Below are 20780 nucleotides of genomic sequence, written 5' to 3' on the forward strand. Positions count from 1 at the left end.
TACGAAGTGTAATATAAATGAAAGGCTATGAAATAAAATGGAATATAAATGTCTCTACTATTGTCTTCAGAACCCAAAACCAAGCCCCTTGCCGTCAAGTCGATCCTGACTCATAATCACCTTATAGGCCAGAGTATAACAGCTCCATACGGTTTGCAAGGCTGTAATCTTTAAGAAAACTGACCACCACATCTTTATCCTGTGGAGCAGCTAGTGGGTTCAAACAGTGTCATCCTTTGGTTAGCAGCCTCGTGCTTAACCATTGTGCCACCAGGGTTCCTACTATTGTATTCAGAACCAAAAAAACCAAACCCATTGCTGTTGAGCCAAGTCCAACTCATGTAGACCTGCCCTACAGGGTTTCCAAGGAGCAGCTGGTGGATTTGAGCTGCCAACCTTTTGGTTAGCAGCCAAGCTCTTAACCACTATGCCACCAGGGCTCTACTACTGTATTGAGCTGACCTTAAATACTATAAACAAGTTAGCAAAAATAGTTGGAAGTAGCTAAACTGAAGGGAGGAATCTCTTTATCCCTTTCATGGGATTAGTTTCACATATTTAAAATTGGAATTTTAAAGATAAATTTAACTTTAAAAATGTGAAACTTCTTCTTCCCAAGGCCACTTATTTCGATTATTTATTTTTTAGTAGGTAAATTTTTACATGGAAATTGAAAAGAAAAATAGTCAGCAGAAAACCAATTTAGGTTTTAGAACTCACAGGAAATCATTAAGATTAGAAATATATATAATATAATATGATGTAATATAGAAATAAGATAATATGATGTTCCCATGGAGAATATGTGGAGACAAATGCTTTCATATTTGGGAGTTACACTAGTACTTCAGTTTTTCCCCAAGAGTCTTAATTTCTTCCAAATTAATGAGGATCTGGGAGCAAGCAATTCTTTATTTTTTCACTTAACAAATATTTGTTGTTTATTGTTCCTATTATATGGCACACACTATAATCTGTAATAAAAGATAAACACAGGTAACAAAAATTACATAACCTCTGCCCTTGTGGATATTACAGTCTACAAGAGGAGAAAGAAAGATACAGATGGAATTAAGCTGAAGTCTAAAAAAAGCTATGAATGAAGCAGTGCAGAGTATCATGAGAGCATATACTGGTACCTCTGGTTCCTAATGCAGTTTTGGTGGCCAGGAAAGGCTTCCCCCTTCACACTGAAAACTTCAATCAGGAAACTAAAACAAAATAAAACAAAACAAACAACCAAGAAAAGCAAAACTTCTCTCTAATATAGTGTGTTTACAAATGAATCTAGCCTACCAGTCACCAAAATTTGAACAAACCATCTAAGTTCTAAGCACAACTTAATAAATGGATTACTGGCTGCAGGAATTTAGCATTATGGAAATTACTTAGGTCATTAATACATCACATGAAAATTTCCACATGCATCACTATTAATGTGAAAGATATGCCCTCCCCTTTGAAACCAATCATTGGTTTTAAAATGTCTCATTGGAAGTACATAGACTAAGAGGCAGTTGTTCGGACAGAAAAAGGGGATACTGATTGGTTTAAAGCCAGGAAAGGTGTGCATCAGGGTTGTATCCTTTCACCATACTTAATCTATATGCTAAGTCAATAAATCAAGAAGTTGGGCTATACGAAGAACTCGGCATCAGGATGCAGATGACACAACCTCGCTTGCTGTAAGTGAAGAGGACTTGAAGCACTTACTGATGAAGATCAAAGAATACAGCCTTCAATATGGGTTATATCTCATCATAAAGAAAACAAAAATCCTCATAACTGGACCAATAAGAAAAATCACGGTAAACAAAGAAAAGACTGAAATTGTCAAGGATCTCATTTTACTTGGATCCGCAATCAACACCCATGGAAACAGTGGTCAAGAAATCAAACGAAATTACTGCATTGGACAAATCTGCTATAAAAGACGTCTTTAAAGTGCTGAAAAGCAAAGATGTCACTTTGAGGACTAAGGTATTCCTGACCCAAGCCATGGTATTTTTAATGGCTTCATATGCATGCAAAAGGTAAGCAATGAATAAGAAAGAGCAAAGAACTGACACCTTTGAATTATGGTATTGGTGATGAATATTGGATATATCATGGATTGCCAGAAGAACGAACAAGTCTGTTTTGGAAGAAGAGCAGCCAGAGTGCTCCTTGGAAGCCAGGATGGTAAGACTCCATACTTTGGACTTGGTATCAAGAGGTCCAGTTCCTGGAGAAGGACATCATGATTGGTGAGGTAGGAAAAAAAAAATAAGTATCAGTGGAGTCTATTGGGCCTCCCCATATAGCTTCCAAGGAAAGGCTGGTGGATTCCAACTGTCCACCTTTTGGTTAGCAGCTCAGCTCCTAACCACTGCGCCACCAGGGTAGAGGGCCAGTGTGAAAGAAGACCCTCAACAAGGTGGATTGACACAGTGACTTTAACAATGGGCTCAAACACAGTGAGGATGGTGCAGGACCCAGCAGTGTTTCTGTTGCCATAGGGTCCTTAAGAGTTGGTAGGGACTCCAAGGCACCTTACAATAACAACATTGGAAGTGCTTATCATTAGTCAATAAAACATTAAAGGTACAGTGCTTTTTATTTCAAGTCATCAGTGACCTAAGGCCATTTTTCTCCACTTCAATTTATGGTGTGCTCTCTGTCTCTTTTTGTCTCTGTCTGTCTGTCTGTCTCTGTCTCCCTCTCTCTCTCGCCTGAGCGCGCGCGCGCGGGCGCGCGCGCCCACACACAAACAGATTTTCTCTTTCCTCTCTCCGGAACCACCATTGCCCCTTCCCTAAAATGGTCAACCTCTGGAAGTAAATCAGCTCCATTCTGAAAGAGAACAGTGTCAAGTGTCGCAAGAAGCGAAAGTGATTTTGACCAGCCGTCGCCAGTCTCCATCTCCTTCCTCCCGTCCGGAAAAGGATGGAGAAGTGCAGCCCAGGGCTTGCGTGTGCCGGGTGGGGGGCGGGCATAGTAAAGAAATTTAGTGTCTTCAAAGCAATAGCTTGGTAAATGCGTTGATTACAGAGTTAGGCTCAAGTCTACTTCCTAACAGTTTGGCTAGGGTTTGCCCAGTGAGTTGTAACCCTTTTAACAAGGAAAAATCTTTTTTTTTTCTTCGCCCCACCCCCACCACCTAGGGTCCCAACGGTTATTTCAACCCTGCCTTGATCCCCTCCTCTCCCCACTGCTCTCCACCCCCATTCCGGCAATCCCGCCCTTCCTTTCTCCACCTCCAGACTTGAAAATGGGTACATGAAACGAACAGGTCCCCGCACAACCTAAGGAGACTTGAGATTCATTGGTTAGATCCAAATCCCAGCGGGAGGGAGGAGACCGGATGGGAGAAGGAGATGCTAAGCATTGTTGGGGGCCGGGACCAGCTTGGGGGTGAGGTTGGCGACAACGGAGGAGGGACCAGGGACCTTCGCCTTCTTCCCCTGAGTTAATGGGCTGGCAAACTTGTTCAGCCTTGCTGGCGAGCTCGCCAACGTTACCCCCGAAATCTTCAGGTTCGGCCACGAAAGAGTGTTGCGCGGTATACAAAGCTCCACGTACACAAGGCAAGCTCAGCGCGAAAGGCTGGGGCGAGGACAGGCAGGTTCCGCCTCCCTCGGGTCCGCGTGCACACACACGCCCACCGCGGCTCCGGCTGCTGAGCGCGGGCGAGTGTTGAGCGCGAGTGTGCGCACGCCGCCCGGAGCCCTTCTGCCCTCTCCTCGCACCCTGCTTGGGGCATCTTGAGAGCCTGGAAACGGGAACAGGCTTAAAGTATGGCATGTTGCAAAGATGGTTTCTGCCAAGAAGGTGCCCGCGATCGCGATGTCCGCCTTGGTCAGTTTCGCCCTCCTGCACTTGCTGTGCCTGGCGGCTTGGTGAGTTCTCAGGGGGTGCTGGGGCAGGGGGTGGGGGGAGAAGGGGTCAGTTCCCGGCCCCCTCCAGCCACCACCGCTCCCAGGGCGAGCCAAACACTTCAGTCGCCACTTTAAGGTCAGGGATGGGAGCCCGGCCCGAGGGGCGCTGGTGCAAGAAGCGTGTGGATTTTGGGGTGCGTGTGCGCAGAGCGCGCTTTCCCTGACCGTTTCTTCCTGCTCCCTTCCAGCCCCTAGTCTTGCCTTCTTTGGCTGGGGGCAAGCAACTCTTTCCCTAGAAGATAGACCTAATTCCACCTGTTTTCTGGTCTATTCTTAAAATAATTCCTTCCGCCTCTGATTTTTTTTTTTAATAAAAAAAAAATTTTTTTCGCTTGCAGTTTAAACGAATCCCCAGGACAGAACCAAAAGGAAGAGAAATTATGCCCGGAAAATTTTACCCGCATTCTGGACAGTTTACTCGATGGTTATGACAACAGGCTGCGCCCTGGATTTGGGGGTATGAACGATTTCAAACGCGCCAGTGTGTCCTGTCTGTCCCTCTCTCCGTCTGCCTGTCTGTTTGTCTGTGGGAATATCATTAGGTATGGCTCGCGTGCAAAAAAGAAAAAAAAATCTCTCTTCTCTCTTCGTGAGACCTATGACAAGAAGCCCGCCCCCACCCGTGCTTTCTCATCTCCCTGCCCCCTCAGAGGCTTTGCCTCTCCCCCACACTAATTACCTCCTGGGACCTGACTGCTGGGTGGGGGAAGTTGGAGGGGAAGAGTCAAAAATAGGATCTCGGGGTTGAGCTGCCCGGCTGCACTGCGTGCTGAGAGCAGAGTTTTCCTGACCGTGGCTGTTTCGCACAGAGCAGGATGCACTTAAGGCAGCTGATCCAAAGTCCCCTGTCCTCCCACGTGTCTGTCCCTCTGCCAAAACCTCCACTGGTGTTCTACCTAGGACAGAATCTGGGACATGAAGCTATCTGCTCTGCTAGAAAGAACCCAGTGCCCTTCTGCTCTCTTCTCCAGTGGGATGAGTTTTTACTTTCTTTGGCGAGGTGGCATTTCCTTCCCTCCTAAGACTTTGGAGTCAGAGCTATTTAAGATTTATTCTTCCTTCAACAAATATTTATAGCAAACCTAATAGAGACACTTCCACTAGCACTCCTGTTGCTCTTTTTCATACTCATATTTCTTTTCCTTATGTAATGAGCACCTAAGTGGCAAGCATAGTGCTAAGGCACTAGGTTCACAGAAGTCTTAAGATAGAGTTCTTGACCTCAAACACTCAGTCCAATTCAGAGAGGACAAGTATTTGCTAGGGTCATATCTCCCAGGTCTTCTGACTGCAAAGTCTCTGTTCTTTCCACTACAGGGCGCTAGTTAGTTCCCACAGCAAACCAAACCCACCGCAGTGGAGTGATTCCAACTCCGAGGACCCTAGAGGACAGAGTAGAACTGCCCCAAAGGATCTCCAAAGCTGTAAATCTTTATTGAAGCAGACTGCCACATCCTTCTCTCCAAGGAGGCTAGTAGGTTTGAACTGCTGACCTTTTGGTTAGCAGCCCAGCTTTAACTACTGCACCACCAGGGCTCATTACTGAGCTAGTTAACCCGTTGACCTCCAGTCGAGTCCGACTTATAAATGAGCCCTGGAGGCACAATGGTTAAGTGCTTGTCTGCTAACTGAAAAGTTGGCGGTTCAGACTCACCTAGCAATTAGAACCCACCCAGTCCTGCCACAGGAGAAAGGCCCTTCGAACTGCTCCCATAAAGATTACAGCCTAGAAAAAAACTATGGATTAGTTCTATTCTGAGGTCACTGTGAGTCAGAATCGATTTGAGGGCGCCTTACAACAAATAACAAATGAGTTGAACAAGACATAGGCCCTATCTTAAAGGAGCTTCTATTCTAGTAGTAGTAATAATAATAGTGACCACTAATATTTTATTTAAATTAATTTTTATATTTAAATGTTCATACGTGCCAGGCATTTTTCAGACATGTTTAGTCCTCACAACAAACCTGAGAGAAAACTGTCACCATCTCTATTTAACAGATGAAGAAATGGAGGCTTGGAAAGTTAAATAAGTAGTCCATGGTCACAGAGTTAGTCTCAGGCTGTGTATTTAAAAGACATACACTGCAGTTTGGTATGGTGTCAGACACTATGTGTTGAGTACCCTTTAGTATTAGCAGCATGGAGGGATTTTAAGCTTCCTATTTAGGGTGTATGGAAACCCTGGTGGCGTAGTGGTTAAGAGCTATGGCAGCTAACTAAAAGGTTGGCAGTTCAGATCTACCAGGCGCTCCTTGGAAACCCTATGGGGCAGTTCTACTCTGCTGTATAGGTTCTCTGTGAGTCGGAATTGACTCAACGGCAATGGAATCAACTTGACAGCAATGGTTTTTTTCTTTTTTTTTTTAGGGTATGTGGGAGACGGAAGAACAGAGAAAGTAAGAGTAGGAAGCAGGACATCCTTATAAAAGAGGGCATCATTAGATATGATGTAGAAGGAGCCTGGCCCTATAGGCTGAAGGGAATTGCTCCTGATAGAGTAGTGGGGTCTCAGGTTAGAGCTGGATGATTCTTTGGAGACCACTTACTGGTAGTCTCCTTCTTCTCCTTAACAGATGAGGACACTGAGGACTAGAAAGGGAAAGTGACTTATACAGGGACACAGAGCCAATTAGTAATAGGCTGGGATCAGGTCTTCTGAATTCTAGACCATTGTTCTCTGGATTTTATTCAGGAGGTCATGGCGAGCCATTGAGTGCATGAATTTAGTCTTTATATGTTGACAGTGATAAAGATGGATGAGAAGCGTGAAAGATTCGGATTCTTTTCATGTTGCCTCTCCAGGGTTAGGTTACTCAGCACTGCGTTTGCTTTTATGCGATCTGAAAAGAGACTTCATTACAAAAGTGAATCATTTGTCAATGTACCATCTTTCATAAGTGACTGGGGAATTATCATTTTGTATCAAAATAGTTTTATGGAGAATATTTCAGATGATTTGATACCGTATAGGACTATCTTACATCAGTAAAAGAGAATTTATCTGCACATAAAGATTTTAAACCTGACATTTCAAGTAAAGAACAAAAATAACAGAAGTAACAAATCACACATAGTTTAAATATGCATTAGAGAGTTGATGTATCTGAAAATAAATGAAAGTGAAAAGTTATATCTGAAACTATGTCATTTTATTATTAACTGTTGAAAATAATGTCTTCCCGGTTGGTTAAAATGCAAGCTATGATGCAAAAGGAAGATGGGATTCATTGGAAATGGATCCTTTTTATCATCTATCCTCTCACATAACATTATTCAGACAATAAAATGAGTGAAATCAGACAATGTGAGCTATTGCTGGATTTTGGTTTAACTTCAGCATTGCCACAATGTCTCAAGGGCATTATTAATCATTTTGCTTTTCACTGACAACAATCTGTATTACCCACCCTGGAGATAGCTTTGTAGTTTCATGGTGAGGAGTTGAATTCACCTTACTTCAAGTGTTAGCAGTTGATTAGTCATTAAAAATTTACTGTATGGCATATTGACATTTTTTTTTTACTCTCTCATAATTATTTGTGATAAATGTGATTCATTTTTTAGAAGTGGGTCATTGTCTGTAAATATGTAGTATTCCACATGTAACAGAGGAATAATAATTCTCACCTGCCCCAAAAATGTGTAATCTGTTATAAACGTGCACCACTGAAAATAATAAGAAAGCTCATTTTTAACCCAGACTCTTAGATACCATATGTGTGATCCCTTCTTTGGCATTTTATACTTTGTGGGAAGTTTGACATTTGGAAAGTAAATGAAAACAATTCAGATCTGACCAGTGTGCTATAAATAGAGACTTACTTCCTTGTTCCTTTAATCCTAGTTATGTGCTTTGTGGAGCATTTACTTTATATCTGTTTATACAACTTTGCTGTATTCCATTTAAAATAAAGCTGAAAGCAAAGATGTGAATTGAAATTGGATGGTTTGTGATTGCTCAGTAGGCCAGGCAGGGGCTGAAATAGATTTGGAAACGAAATTACATATTTTTAACTCCTTAGCACAGCTTGCAATGGGGAAATAAAAGAAACTGAAATGGCTTTCTTCTTTTCATCCCTCTAGGATCTCCTTTCCCTTGATTCCCACATTCTCTCATTGGGGAGGGAAAGGGAAAGGTGAGGAGAGAAGGAAGGAGGCATGGTGAGAGAAGCTGCCTTGGGATTCCTGAAGGGGTTTAAGTTCTTTCAGCCTCTGACAAATCAGCCTGCTATCATTCTGAAGTAGTTTCCACCTGCCTAGAAGTGGCACACACATGAACCTTTCCAAAAGGACCTAGAGAACTATTCCTCTGTGTTCTTACTCGCTTTCAACACTGTTAATCCCTTCTTAAAAATGCAAAGCTAGGGTATGAACCACCAGGAGATAGTCTAGGAACCTTGCCCTTACTCATTTTCCATGTAATGAAGAGTTGCACAGCGTTTTGTGTATCCTCATCTTTTATGGACACTTGACCTGGAATAACAAATACTTCTGATTTACTTGGTTGTCTTGGATCATCTTCCACAAGCTCTCTGAAATGGGAAAGAAGCCTTAGGGTCAATTTTGCAAGGCTGCCCTCTTTCATAGTAACACTGCACATTAATGGCGTCTTCTGTAGCATTCAAGATATTTTCATATGCAATAGCTAATAAGCTTATCACAACAATGCAATAAGAGAAGCAGGGCATGGTCATCCCTCTATTAGAGAAGAGGCTAAAAAAAAAATTCAATGAATTGACCAGTATCACTACAGCTGATTGAAAAGCTGCAACTCACACTCCAATCCTCAAACCCTTAGTGAGGCAACTGGCCTATTGCTACATCCACATTGAAGGTTTTCTTTCATCATCAAGTGCCTAATTCTCTTGAATACACCTTACTATTACGTAGCTAAGTAGGTCATTAAAATAAGCAAAACTACATTTCCTGCAGAAGAGTGAAATGAGAACTTTTATTATAAACTTCTAATGGCATTTTTAAATGAAAAAGCACATATGGAAGTTTTTCTTACATTTAGATTTACTTGGAATATTCTTCCTATACAAATCAAAATATCCTTGCAATGTTTTCAAACTATCTATATTTCCATCTAAAATTTAATGTGTCATGTGATAACTTTAACAGAGAATATATTTTTTAGAATATACAGATGAAAAGAACATTTCAAATTCACAAAGCAACAGAAAAATATAGTTTCATTCTTTTCTTATTTGACTCACTGATTCATTCATTTGTTGAACCAATGGGTATTGAGAGCCTACTATGTGTCAAGAACAATATTAGGTTGTGAGGCTGTAACTCTGAATCAAGCCTCATGGACCTTACTGCTTAACAATGGACACATAAAAGTAGCACAGAAACTAATAACAAAATAATTACACTAAAATTCTAACAGATAATCCATTAGAATTATAAAATAGAGAATAAATTGGGTGAGGGATCCATTTCGGTTATTTCAAGGAATACTTTTAAACTGACACTTAGAGTTTCCAGGCATGGAAAAAGTAGGAGAAAAGTTCTTAGACAAAAAGAAAGGAACAGGTGCAAAGATTTTAAGGTGGATAATAGATTTAGTATGATTTAGACATCGAAAGGACTCTAGTGTGACTCTAGCAAGCAAGCAAGAGGAAGAATCTCATAGGATTAGGTGGGGAGGTAGGCAGAGCTTAGATTATTCTCTTAGTGAAACTGAAAACCATTGGAGTTTACGGGAGGGATGGTATGATGTGACTCCTACTGTAATGCCATTCCTCTGAACTCTACAAAAGCAGAAAGTTTTAGAAAAGGAGGCGGGAGCATCTTGGAAGCAGGGAGAGCAATGAAGAAACTACTTTGGTGATTCCCTTAAGTTGATGGTGTCTTGGAATAGGTGGAAGAAATAGTAAAGATGGTTATAATTGGATAAAAGTGAGATATATTTTAGAGGTATAATTCAACAAAGAATTAGTGATGGACTAGATACAGGTGGCAAAGGAAATGGAGAAATAAATGACTATAGGTATCTATTTTGAGAAACTGGGAAGAGAATGGTTTCATTGAAAGTTGGGGAGGACTGAAGGAGGACCAGTAAGGGGAAAAGGCAATAGTTCATGTTTGGAAGTGCTGAGCTTAGGATGCATGTGTTGCATGCTAGTGGTTATTGTCTGAAGCTCAGAGGTCAGAGAAGAGGTTGTCTGGTGATATACAAGAGAGTCATGAGCATAGAAAGCTGTGATAATAAATGTAGAGAGGAGTATATAGAGTGAAGAGAAGAGAGCCCAGGACTAAGCCCCCAAGAATGCCAACATTTGAGGAAGGGCAGAAAAGGTAGAATTCTCAAAAGAGAATAAGGAAGAGTAGACAGTGATATAGTGGGACAATTAGGAGAGTGTAAAGTTACAGAAATCAAGAAAATGGAATGTCTTAAGAAAGAGGAATAGAAAACCTCTGTCAAATACTTCTTAGATATTAAGATGAGAACTGGCCACATAGAAAAAATTCGTTTCAGTTATTTTTCATTAATCACTTAATATGTGCCAGGCACTGTTCTAGGGTGGCACTGGGGATGTAAACAATATAGAATTTTCTGCCTTCATGAGCTTATATTCTAGTGGAGGAAACAGAAAATAATTAAGAAAAATCATTAAAATATAGAGTGTGTCGGATGTCAATAACTGCTATAGAGTTTAAATATAAAGTGTGTGGGGTGGTTGCAGTTTTAATTAAAGTAGTTAGGGAAGACTAAATTGAGAAGGGGATATTTGAGCAATGATCCTAAGTAGGTAAGAGAGTAAGCCGTATTTGGGGCAGGGTCTTCTGGTTAGGAATTTTAAGTGCAAACGTATTGATCAAGTGCCTAGGATATCGATGTTTATGCATTGCATTTCATTTTTGATGACTTCCAATTTTCCTAGATTCATACTTCGTACATCACAGGTTCCAATTATTGATGGATGTTTTCAGCTGTTTCTTCTCATTTTAAGTCGTGCCACATCAGCAAATGAAGGTCCTGAAAACTTTGCTCCATGTACATCATTCAAGGCGACTCTACTTTGAGGAGGCAACCCTTCCCGAGTCCTATTTCCAGTGCTTCCAACCTGAGGGGCTCATCTTTCAGCACTGTATCAGCCAATAATCTGCTGCTATCCATAAGGTTTTCATGGGCCAGTTTTTTTCAGAAACAGATCGCCAGGTCCTTCCTCCTAGTCTGTCTTATCTGGTGCAACAAGACCTCTGTAAGGTGTTAAAAACCAAAGATGGCACTTTGAGGACTAAGGTGCTCCTGACTCAAGTCATGGTATTTTCAAATGCCTCATATGCATGCAAAAGCTAGGCAATGAATAAGGAAGACAGAAGAAGAATTGATGCCTTCGTTGACAAAGAATATTGAATATATCATGGACTGCCAGAAGAACAAACAGATTTGTCTTGAAAGAAGTAAGCCAAAATGATCCTTAGAATCGAGAATGGCAAGACTTTGACTCATGTACTTTGGACATATTATCAGGAGGGACCAGACCCTGGAGAAGGACATCATGCTTGGTAAAGTAAAAGGTCGTTGAAGCTCAGAGGTCAGAGGAGAGGTTGCCTGATGATACACAAGAGAGTCATGAGATGGATTGACACAGTGGCTGCAATAATAGGCTCGAACATAGCAACAATTGTGAGGATGGCGCAGGACCTGGCAGAGTTTCGTCCTGTTGTACATGGGGCTGCTATGAGTCAGAACAAACTTGACGGCACTTAACAACAATAACAGCATCATCAGTGATTTTTGACAGGAGCAGTTTTGTTGATGTGCGTGTGAAAGCCTGATTGGGCTGGGTTCAAGAAAGGATGGGAAGAGTTTTTTTTTTTTGGGCATTTGTAAACAGGAACAGAGAAATGGAGTGGTAGATGGGGAACTAAGTAGAATCAAGAGAGCTTTTTTAAAAAATGAGGGAAATAAGCACATTCATAGTTTTTTGAACCTGGTGAGATCAATGCTATGGAGAGTAGAACACTGATGATATTGACCAAAGGAATCTCAGTGCATCCTGGGCGCAAAAACCAGATTACAATGGATGATAGAGTGAATTGTTGTTGGGTGCCTTCAAGTCAACCCCATGTGACATAGTCAAACTGCCCCAGAGGGTTTCCTTGCTTCCTTTATAGACACAGGACTTTTTCCTGTGGTGCTGCTGGGTGGGTTCAAACCTCCAACATTTCGGTTAGCCAGCACTTCACCATTGTACCACCAGGGCTCCTTGATCCTTGATAGAGTAAGTAAAAAAAAAATTTTTTTTTTTTTTTTTTTAGAGTAAGTAGGAAGGAAAAAAAATGGACCGTGTGTAGATTTTTTTTTCTCAGAATTTTATTATAGGGACCAGGAAAAGAAGGAAGGTTTGCTTATTTATTTATTTAGATTAAAAATACCATAACACGATTGTGTACTAATGGTCATAAACTAATAGAGGATAAGTTAATATTGGAGTAGAAAGAAAAGATAATTCAAAAAGGGAAGTCCTTGAGGAGACAAGAAAGGATAGAATCCAGAACACACATTTATTTTCTTATACTCTTGGTTTAACAAAAAAAAAAGATATAAGGTGTTATCTTACATTTGGAAATCCTGGTGGTGTAGTGGTTAAGTGCTACGGCTGCTAACCAGGAGGTCAGCAGTTCGAATCCACCAGGTGCTCCTTGGAAACTCTGTGAGGCAGTTCTACCCTGTTCTGTAGGGTCTGTATGAGTCGAAATCAACTCAACGGCAGTGGGTTTGGTTTGGATCCTATATTTACATTTTCTTTAAGGCAAGCATTTGTAGAAATGTGTGTGGTGCTTTCTGAAACAGGCACTGTAAAATCTAGATATAGGATATTAGTAACTTGATGGATATTTAGAAAATACTTCACTGGGTTAGCTTTCTTTTAGATGAAAATATATATCAACTTACATTTGTATGTAAGTCAAGAAATAGCTGCTTTATTCTCTAGACCTTATTTATTTCCTGATAAGCCTCAGGTGCACAGAATTGGATTCTGGATTAATGATCCTTGGCTCATAACATACTCTCATTATTGGGCCATTTATAGCCTTCTTTTTATCCATCCATCCATCAATTTCTTTACTCAGTTTATTCATTTCTTATAATAAACATTAATTAAAACATCAACCAGCAGAAAGAGTAGGACCTTGACAACTTCTATTCTGCTATGTGGTCCTCCTTATTTTATCTTCCTGTCTTCCCCACCCAAAGTATAACCACCATTCTGAATCCTTTTAAAATCCTTACTTTTCTTTCAATATAGCTTTATCTCATCTTTATTTATTAAAGTATATTTTAAATTTTTAGTTGTTTTGAACATGCTATATATCTAATCTTTTGATACTTTTCCACTTAATTTTATAATGTTAAGAATCATCCTTATGGTTGCATATTGCTATAGATCATTCATTTTACTTTCATATGATATCCCCATTGCATATGAATCAGCTTATTCATCTGCTCTGTTGGCAGTAGGCATTTTGCTTTTTTCTAAGACTGTGTTCCTGAGAATATTCTGGCTCAAATTTCCTGCTGTAAATGTGCAAGAGTTTCTTTCGCATACATAACCCAAAACAGATTTTTCTGGGTTTATTGTAAGTAGGAGTTCAATTTTTCGTATTGATTTACTGGTTTTAATTATTTACAAAGTAGACATGCATTGATAAAGGATAGTAAGAAACAGTAGTCACTAATATTTAATGTCATTTCTAAAAAATAAATGAAGATTTTAGAATTCTCTAGAGTTTTCTGCGTTCTTACTAGTATAAATAGATATCTGTTGTCTTCGTTTAATGTTAGCAAGGCTGATATCCTTATATTTTCTAAATATAGAGACAAATAAGATTAGAGATTTCTTTAAATATTTTGTTGAAGAATACTTGTTATTGTTGAAGACACAGCAGTAATGTTCTGTAAGATGTAGTTGGACACGCAGATCTAGGTGGCTGACAATTGGAACTGTTTCAAGTGCATAGCTGAGGAGGTAATGTGGAGAACAAGAATTGGCATGAGCAAAACCAACTTAGGTCTTCCTCCTGGTGTGACAGCAAATTAGATATTGTACTTGGAGAAGTAATTAAAAAGTGATGCCCTTTGATTAGGCCTATACTGATAAAGTAAACAGTGGTAAGTTATCTGATATTGTTAATTGCCTCCCCACTTTCCAAGCAAGTTAGATTCATTAATTAGATAAGAGCAATTACCTTGAATTTGATCTTCGTGGCCTTGGCTCTTTCTTTCAAAGATGTTGACGATCACCTTATTTGCCTTAAGGACTCTTCTCCTTATTCCGGGTATTAAAAACTGTTTCCCTGTTATTAGAGAAATACAATTTTAAAATAAAATTGATCATCAATGTTATACAAATGCATATAAAATTATGGGATGAAGTCCTTCCAAGCTCAAAATTATCTGGTTTCTATGTAATTATGCCCTTAGTAAGGTTGATTTGAGCATCCTAAACAGTAGTGTTGAAGGAATGTCTCTAAGAATTTTTATTAATTTCATAAACCAAACTCATTGCTCTGGAGTCATTGCTGACTCATAGCAACCCTATCTACAGATAGAGAAGAACTGCCCCAAGGTGTCCTTTTCTAGTGATTGGTCTTTCCAAGGCTGTGATCTTTATGGAAGCAAACTGCCATGTCTTTCTCCTGCACAGCGGCTGGTGGGTTTGAACTGCCAACCTTGCAGTTAGCACTGAGTGCTTAATCACTGTGCCACTAGGGTGCTTTTCTTAATTACATGGTGACCATTATTCACTGAAAGCTGATTTATCAGAAACATGTTACATTTAAGGCCTATGATTGGTTCTGGGAGAGGATACACATATAAACAAGACACAGTGTTTTAATCAGGAAATATTTTTGGCTTAACTGATACAACAAATGAATCCCAGTAATTTCTCTTTTGGGGAGGTTTTAAAATCATTACTGGAGATGATATTAGGAGTACAATCAAACCCTTAGTTATTCAGCACCTAGTATGTGAAAAGCGCTGTGCTAGTTTGGGACTTCAAAGAGTATAAATACCTCATCTTTGCTCTTCTCAAGGGGAGAAAGATCCAAACAGGCTGTAATAAGAGTAAAGGCATAAAAAGTGCTACAGGGACATAGTTCAGAAACTACTTATGAACAAAATAGGAAATGTAGGTCTAGCATGTTATATACTAGACATAACATTCCACATTTGCTTAAATAATTGATTGTTTATTATTTTATAATATAACCTAGAGTAGTAAGACTAGAACACACTTTGGAGAGCAATTGTTAGTTGCCATTGAGTAGGCTCCAACTCATGGAGACCCCATGTATAACAGAACAAAACATCGCCCAGTCCTGGGCCAACTTTATGATCGTGGGTATGTTTAAGTCCATTGTTGTGGTTATTGTGTCAGTCCATCTCATTGAGGTTTCCCCTTGTTTTTGCTTACCTTCTACTTTATCAAACATGGAGTCATTTTCTAGCATTTGGTGCTTTCTGATGATGCATCCAAAGTAAGTGAGCCAAGCAATATGGAAAAGTTAGAATTCTAGCTCTGAAATACAATAATTAACCTTGATGGACTTGTACCAACTTTGATGAGCTCAGTTTTCATATCCATAAAATTCTGATGAGAATACCTTCCTTGGAAGGTGTTGTGAAGATTAATGAGATAGCATATGGGAAAAGTGTAGTGTTCTACCTGGCATATGGTATACCTATAATAAATAGTAATTACTATATCTCTACTTATTCCTCTTTGGGAAAAATCCATCCCCTTTGAGCAGTTACAGCCATATGTGTCCCTTGACCTGTCCACTTTTCATCCCCACTGCCACATTCCTAGTTCAGGCCACCATCATCTCTCAACTGAACAAATATACTGACCAAACCAAACCTGTTGCTGTTAAGTCAATTCCGACTCATAACCACCCTATAGGACAAAGTAGAAGTGCCCCATAGGGTTTTCAAGGCTGTAATCTTTACAGAATCATACTGCCACATCTTTCTCCCCTGGAGTGGCTGGTGGGTTTGAACCACCAACCTTTCAGTAAAAAATATTGAAATGGCAAATGCTTCGTTATATACAATCTTATCACAATAAAAAATATTAATCAAATTAAAAAAAAAAAAAAGTCATAGCCGCAAAACTCTGATCACAAATCTAGAGTGACCTTCCCAGTTACTCATTCTTTTATTGGCCCGTTTTGTTCCTTCTGAGGAATGATAGCATTCTGTCATGTAACTCTTTTCTTTACTATTTATAATCTGACTCCCCAGTAGCATGCTGACTCCTTGAGGCAGCAAACTTGTGAGTTTTTTGTAACCAATCTAGTGCCAAAGCTTGGCATGGAACCTGGCACACAGCAAGTGTTCACTCAATGTTTGTTGAATGAGTGACTGAATGAAATCCCTTTACCAATCATGTTTTTAGAATCTCATTCAACCACAAAGAGCATTTTCTCTGATAGTTCCAAATGCCCAACATAATGTGGTCCTTCCTTTTCAGATTCACCTGGGTTAAAGACTTAATAGGCCATATTTCTGAGACTAGTTATAAGTGGTGGATTTATAATAAAACCAGCTGCATCAAATTTCCAGGGTAATTTTAATGTTGAATGAAAATTTCTATAATAGTTTTTTAGTTTGGGGAGGATTAAACATTATGGAAGTTGATCTGAACTAGAAATTGACACTTAACTCTGAAACATGGGAACAGCACAACATCCATTCTCTCACTGAAATCTTTTTATTAAAGGTTTACTTATTTTTATGCAAAACTTTGTAGTAGTTTATGCAACCCTTGATTGTAATTGGTTATTGTAATTTGCTCTGAATACCCAGTATTCATATGCATTAATTTTTAGCAATTAACATTTGTCCACAGCAATTTCTCAAGACGTTAAAAATTTTAAGTGTCATTCTTAGTAATGGTAATTCTACCGGCATTTGTTTTTAGGTGGTATCTTAAATATTTGTGTTTGCTGGAATAATAGAGTATTTCTTTTGCATGTCGAAGGTCAATGTTTTATATGCAGTGTTTATGTGGGTATTTCTTTATATAATTTCTGGATAACTACTTTGATGAGGAACTTGCATTTTCTTTTCTTATAAATAAACGCTATCTGACTTAGTGTAAATGTAAGATGCCCCTGTTAATTAAAAACTACAGGCTACAGAATGGCAGTGTACAGATTGAGATCTTTTCCTGCCACTGGATATTCCAAAATGAAACTAGTAAGCCCGTTGAGAATAAAGTTAGTAAATTCTCTAGGACAGGGTTACAAGGACAAGAGGATGAGCATATTCTGTTTTCAAATGCCAGACTTGTCAAATTGCTTTGATGGCCTTACCAAGGAGAATTAGAAGCAAAACTGCAAGTAGATAGAAGATCCCCTTTTGGGTTGAGTGTGTTGTTCCTAAAGGAATCTTACCTCCTCCTTTGGTGAGTAGAGGGTATCACTCTACTTCTTCTCTTACCTGAAGTTACTTTTCATTTCAGGATAATTGCTCTAAAGTTTGAGGGTATCTAAAAGAACGGAACACAGACTTAATCATTTCTTGGTTGGGGACTTGCTTAGCTAGAGGGCAAGGTGTATAGTCAGGCTCCACTAGAGTAGATGAAAGAGTGATAGACGTCACCGAGAGTCTGGTGGGGTGGGGGCAAAGTTGTCTTCCTTGAATTACTGATTATTTCTAAAGGTTGGATCTTCATGTGGTCACAGGCTTCAGTGTTGGAACCTTAGAAAACAATAAAATCTAGGGCTTCTGGTTTGACAGACGTAACCTAATGGAAGAACAGAGTATTTTGTATCAGAAAAATACAACCTGGGGTCACCAGCTGGGGATTAATCTGAAAATGTAGCTGGGTCTTCATTACCAATGCCTCTTGCAGCTACAGGCAGTCCCCGGGTTAGGAACGAAATCCTTTCCTGAGTGTGTCTGTAAGAATTTGCAGATAAATCAGAACAGGTATAAAGGGTTTTTTGAGCCTTACTTACTATTCTTCAGCCTTACTTTAGTGCAAGAAACCCCTGGTGGTGTAGTGGTTAAGAGTTCGGCTGCTGACAAAAAAGGTCGGCAGTTCGAATCTGCCAGAAGCTCCTTGGAAACCCTGTGGAGCAGTTCTACTCTATCATATAGAGTTGCTATGAGTCAGAATAGATGTGAGGGCAGTGGGTTTGGTTTTTTTTTTTTTTTTTTTTTTTTGGCGCAAGAAAAGGCTGTAAGCCTTTTCAGTGATTTAAAAGCTGCATATGCAGCAAGCGAAGGTGATTGTGATGAAGAATTTGTTGCCAGTAGGGGTTGGTCCAGTTGTTTCAAAGTGAAGGCAGATTTACAAAACATTAAAGGGCAAGTATGATTTGTCCGGAAACCCTGGTTGCATAGTGGTTAAGAACTACTGCTGCGAACCAAAAGGTTGGCAACTGGAATCCACCAGGTGCTCCTTGGAAACTCTATGGGGGCAGTTCTACTCTGTCCTGTAGGGTTGCTATGAGTCGATAATCGACTCCACGGCAGTGGGTTTGGGTTTTTTTTTTTTTTTTAATGAGTTGTCCATAAATCGGATGTTTATAACCCAGGGATTTACTGTATTTGGGATTGAATTCTTCATCAGCAGTGCCTTTTGGGCCTTGAATTCATCCTCAGCTAATTGATAGAAAATGACCTAGATGAACTGAGATAACGTACAGAAAGCAGATCACAGAACCTTGCAAGGAGCAGCTGAAGGGGAGTTTTTATCACGCTTCTGTCTTTTCTTCCTGCTCCTTTCCCATATGAATACGTTCAGGAAAAACTTAGAGCTAGGGAATGTAAGGACAATCTTCTTCCCACAGCCTCTAGTCTAAACTGTTGAAACCGGAAGTCTGGCTTGCCTTGGGGTATAAGGGAGAACCATGAATTTAAATAAAGTTGATATACTCAAATGAGCAAGGACTAAATCTTAATTACAAAACTGTTACTAAAGGGGACTGCAGTTATATAATCAGATGGAAAGGTCTTTAAGCATAGAATTTTAACACCTAGCAGGAAAGAGGTGGTCAACAGATTTATTGGGAAAAAAGTTTCTGTTTATACCTCAATGAACCCAGACTCCCTAAGCTGGTTATATACATTTGCTGATAGTTTTTGGATTTGATTTGTTTCAGTGAATTTGTGAATTGGTTCAGAATTTAGTAGGCAAATATTCTCAGTAGATATTAGAAAATAAGTACTGGTTATCAAAGTTAGAAGAAAATGTTGGTTGTTTTATCGTCTCTTTTTGGAGCAAGTGACGGGGAATGTGCAATTTAGGCAGTTATTTGATAAAAAAAAAAAAAAATAGTTTAAGTTAAAATCCTAATAACAAAGACTGGGGAAAAAAAAACTTTTGGTAGATTAAGGGTTTTGAGAACTTGGGAGTCAGTTCATCCAAATTAGCTGTTTCTGATGATAGAAATCACTTGAGACTTAATCAACTATTTTGTATATATGCCTAACCAAAATCCAACTAAGATTATAAACCAGAATTAAAGTGGAAGGGCCACTATTATTTATCCATGTGTTAAAAGCACAACATCAAGGAAGTTCTCCAATTGACCAACTAGTTGCCAACAAAAAGAGCTTCATTTTGGGGTGAATGCATTTGACCTTGTGGTTAGAAAAAAATATCAAAGTCAATTGATGATAAATATAAACCTTGTAAAGGCAACAGAGTGAAGAAAGACGTTAAAAGACTATGATTTTAACCGTCATTGAGCACTCTGATTTATGTCACTAAATTCATGTGCAAGACTTTATATTTGATGAGCATACGTGTTTCACATACATACATGAACAAAGTTGTCACGCAGGCTCCAGGAATAAGCTTCTGCCTAATAGCCATTGAACACCTACAAATCAGGGACTGCTTTAACTATTTCCAACCATCATCTGGAAGATGTTTGGAGGAAAAAGGGAAGTTTTAAAATTTGTTTGAGAAATGGAGGGTGCTTGCAGACAACATCTATCCAGGCTGCTTGGGATTTTATGATGTTGTTGTTAGGTGCCCTTGAGTCAGTTCTGACTCATAGCGACCCTGTGTACCACAGAACAAAACACTGCCCAGTCCTGTGCCATCCTCACAATCATTGTTATGCTTGAGCCCATTGTGTTGATCCATCTCATTGAGGGTTTTCCTCTTTTCTGCTAACCCTGTTCTTTACCAAGCATGATGTCCTTCTCCAAGAACTGATCTCTCCTGACAACATGTCCAAAGTATCTAAGATGCAGTCTCGCCATCCTTGCTTCTAAGGAGCATTCTGATTGTACTCCTTCCAGGATAGATTTGTTTGTTCTTTTGGCAGTCCATGGTGTATTCAATATTCTTCATCAACACCATAGTTGAAAGGTGTCAGTTCTTCTTCAGTCTCCCTTATTCATTATCCAGCTTTTGCATTTATATGATGTGATTGAAAATATCATGGCTTAGGATTTTATAGCCACTTATGTACAGATGGGAGACAGTTGATGGAAACAGAAGTCAAGAAGACCTGAGCTTTTATTTGTGTCTTTGCCATTTACTATCTGTGTAACTTCTGGGATACCATGCAACTTCTCTGCACCTCGGTTTCTTAATGTGTAGTACTAGGACTATACTGCTTACTTTTTAGGGTTGTGGCAATGGTTAAAAGAGGCAGTTTATATAAAGACACTGAAATTGGCAAAGCACTTAGGATTATACAAAAATAAATATTATCTTATCATTGACATACTTTATATCCTCTATTTTAGCTGTCTATGAAGGAGTAACTTTTTTTTTCCATTTTTTTTGATATGTAAAGCTGCGTTCTTGTGTCTGAAATGATCTTTAGATCTATCTACTTTTGTAAAACGGAGAAGCAGATCTCTC

The 20780-nt window shown here is 39.4% G+C and overlaps 1 protein-coding gene across 3 annotated transcripts in view; it reads left to right on the forward strand.

Annotated features, from left to right (window-relative positions):
* The first annotated feature begins 3781 nt into the window (after positions 1–3781).
* GABRA4 (gamma-aminobutyric acid type A receptor subunit alpha4) overlaps positions 3782–20780 on the forward strand; it is a 105658-nt gene continuing 88659 nt past the window's right edge. For 2 of the 3 annotated variants that reach the window (XM_003415861.1, XM_003415862.1), the window contains exons 1-2: positions 3782–3810; positions 4256–4374. In XM_003415861.1, coding sequence (XP_003415909.1) covers positions 3782–3810; positions 4256–4374 — 148 coding nt within the window. Of the gene's footprint in view, positions 3879–4255; positions 4375–20780 lie in introns of all 3 variants that reach the window. The other variant, XM_003415860.1, reaches the window with a different exon arrangement.

The sequence above is a fragment of the Loxodonta africana genome, chromosome 5, assembly GCF_030014295.1.
Source record: "Loxodonta africana isolate mLoxAfr1 chromosome 5, mLoxAfr1.hap2, whole genome shotgun sequence".
In the NCBI taxonomy this organism is placed as follows: domain Eukaryota; kingdom Metazoa; phylum Chordata; class Mammalia; order Proboscidea; family Elephantidae; genus Loxodonta; species Loxodonta africana.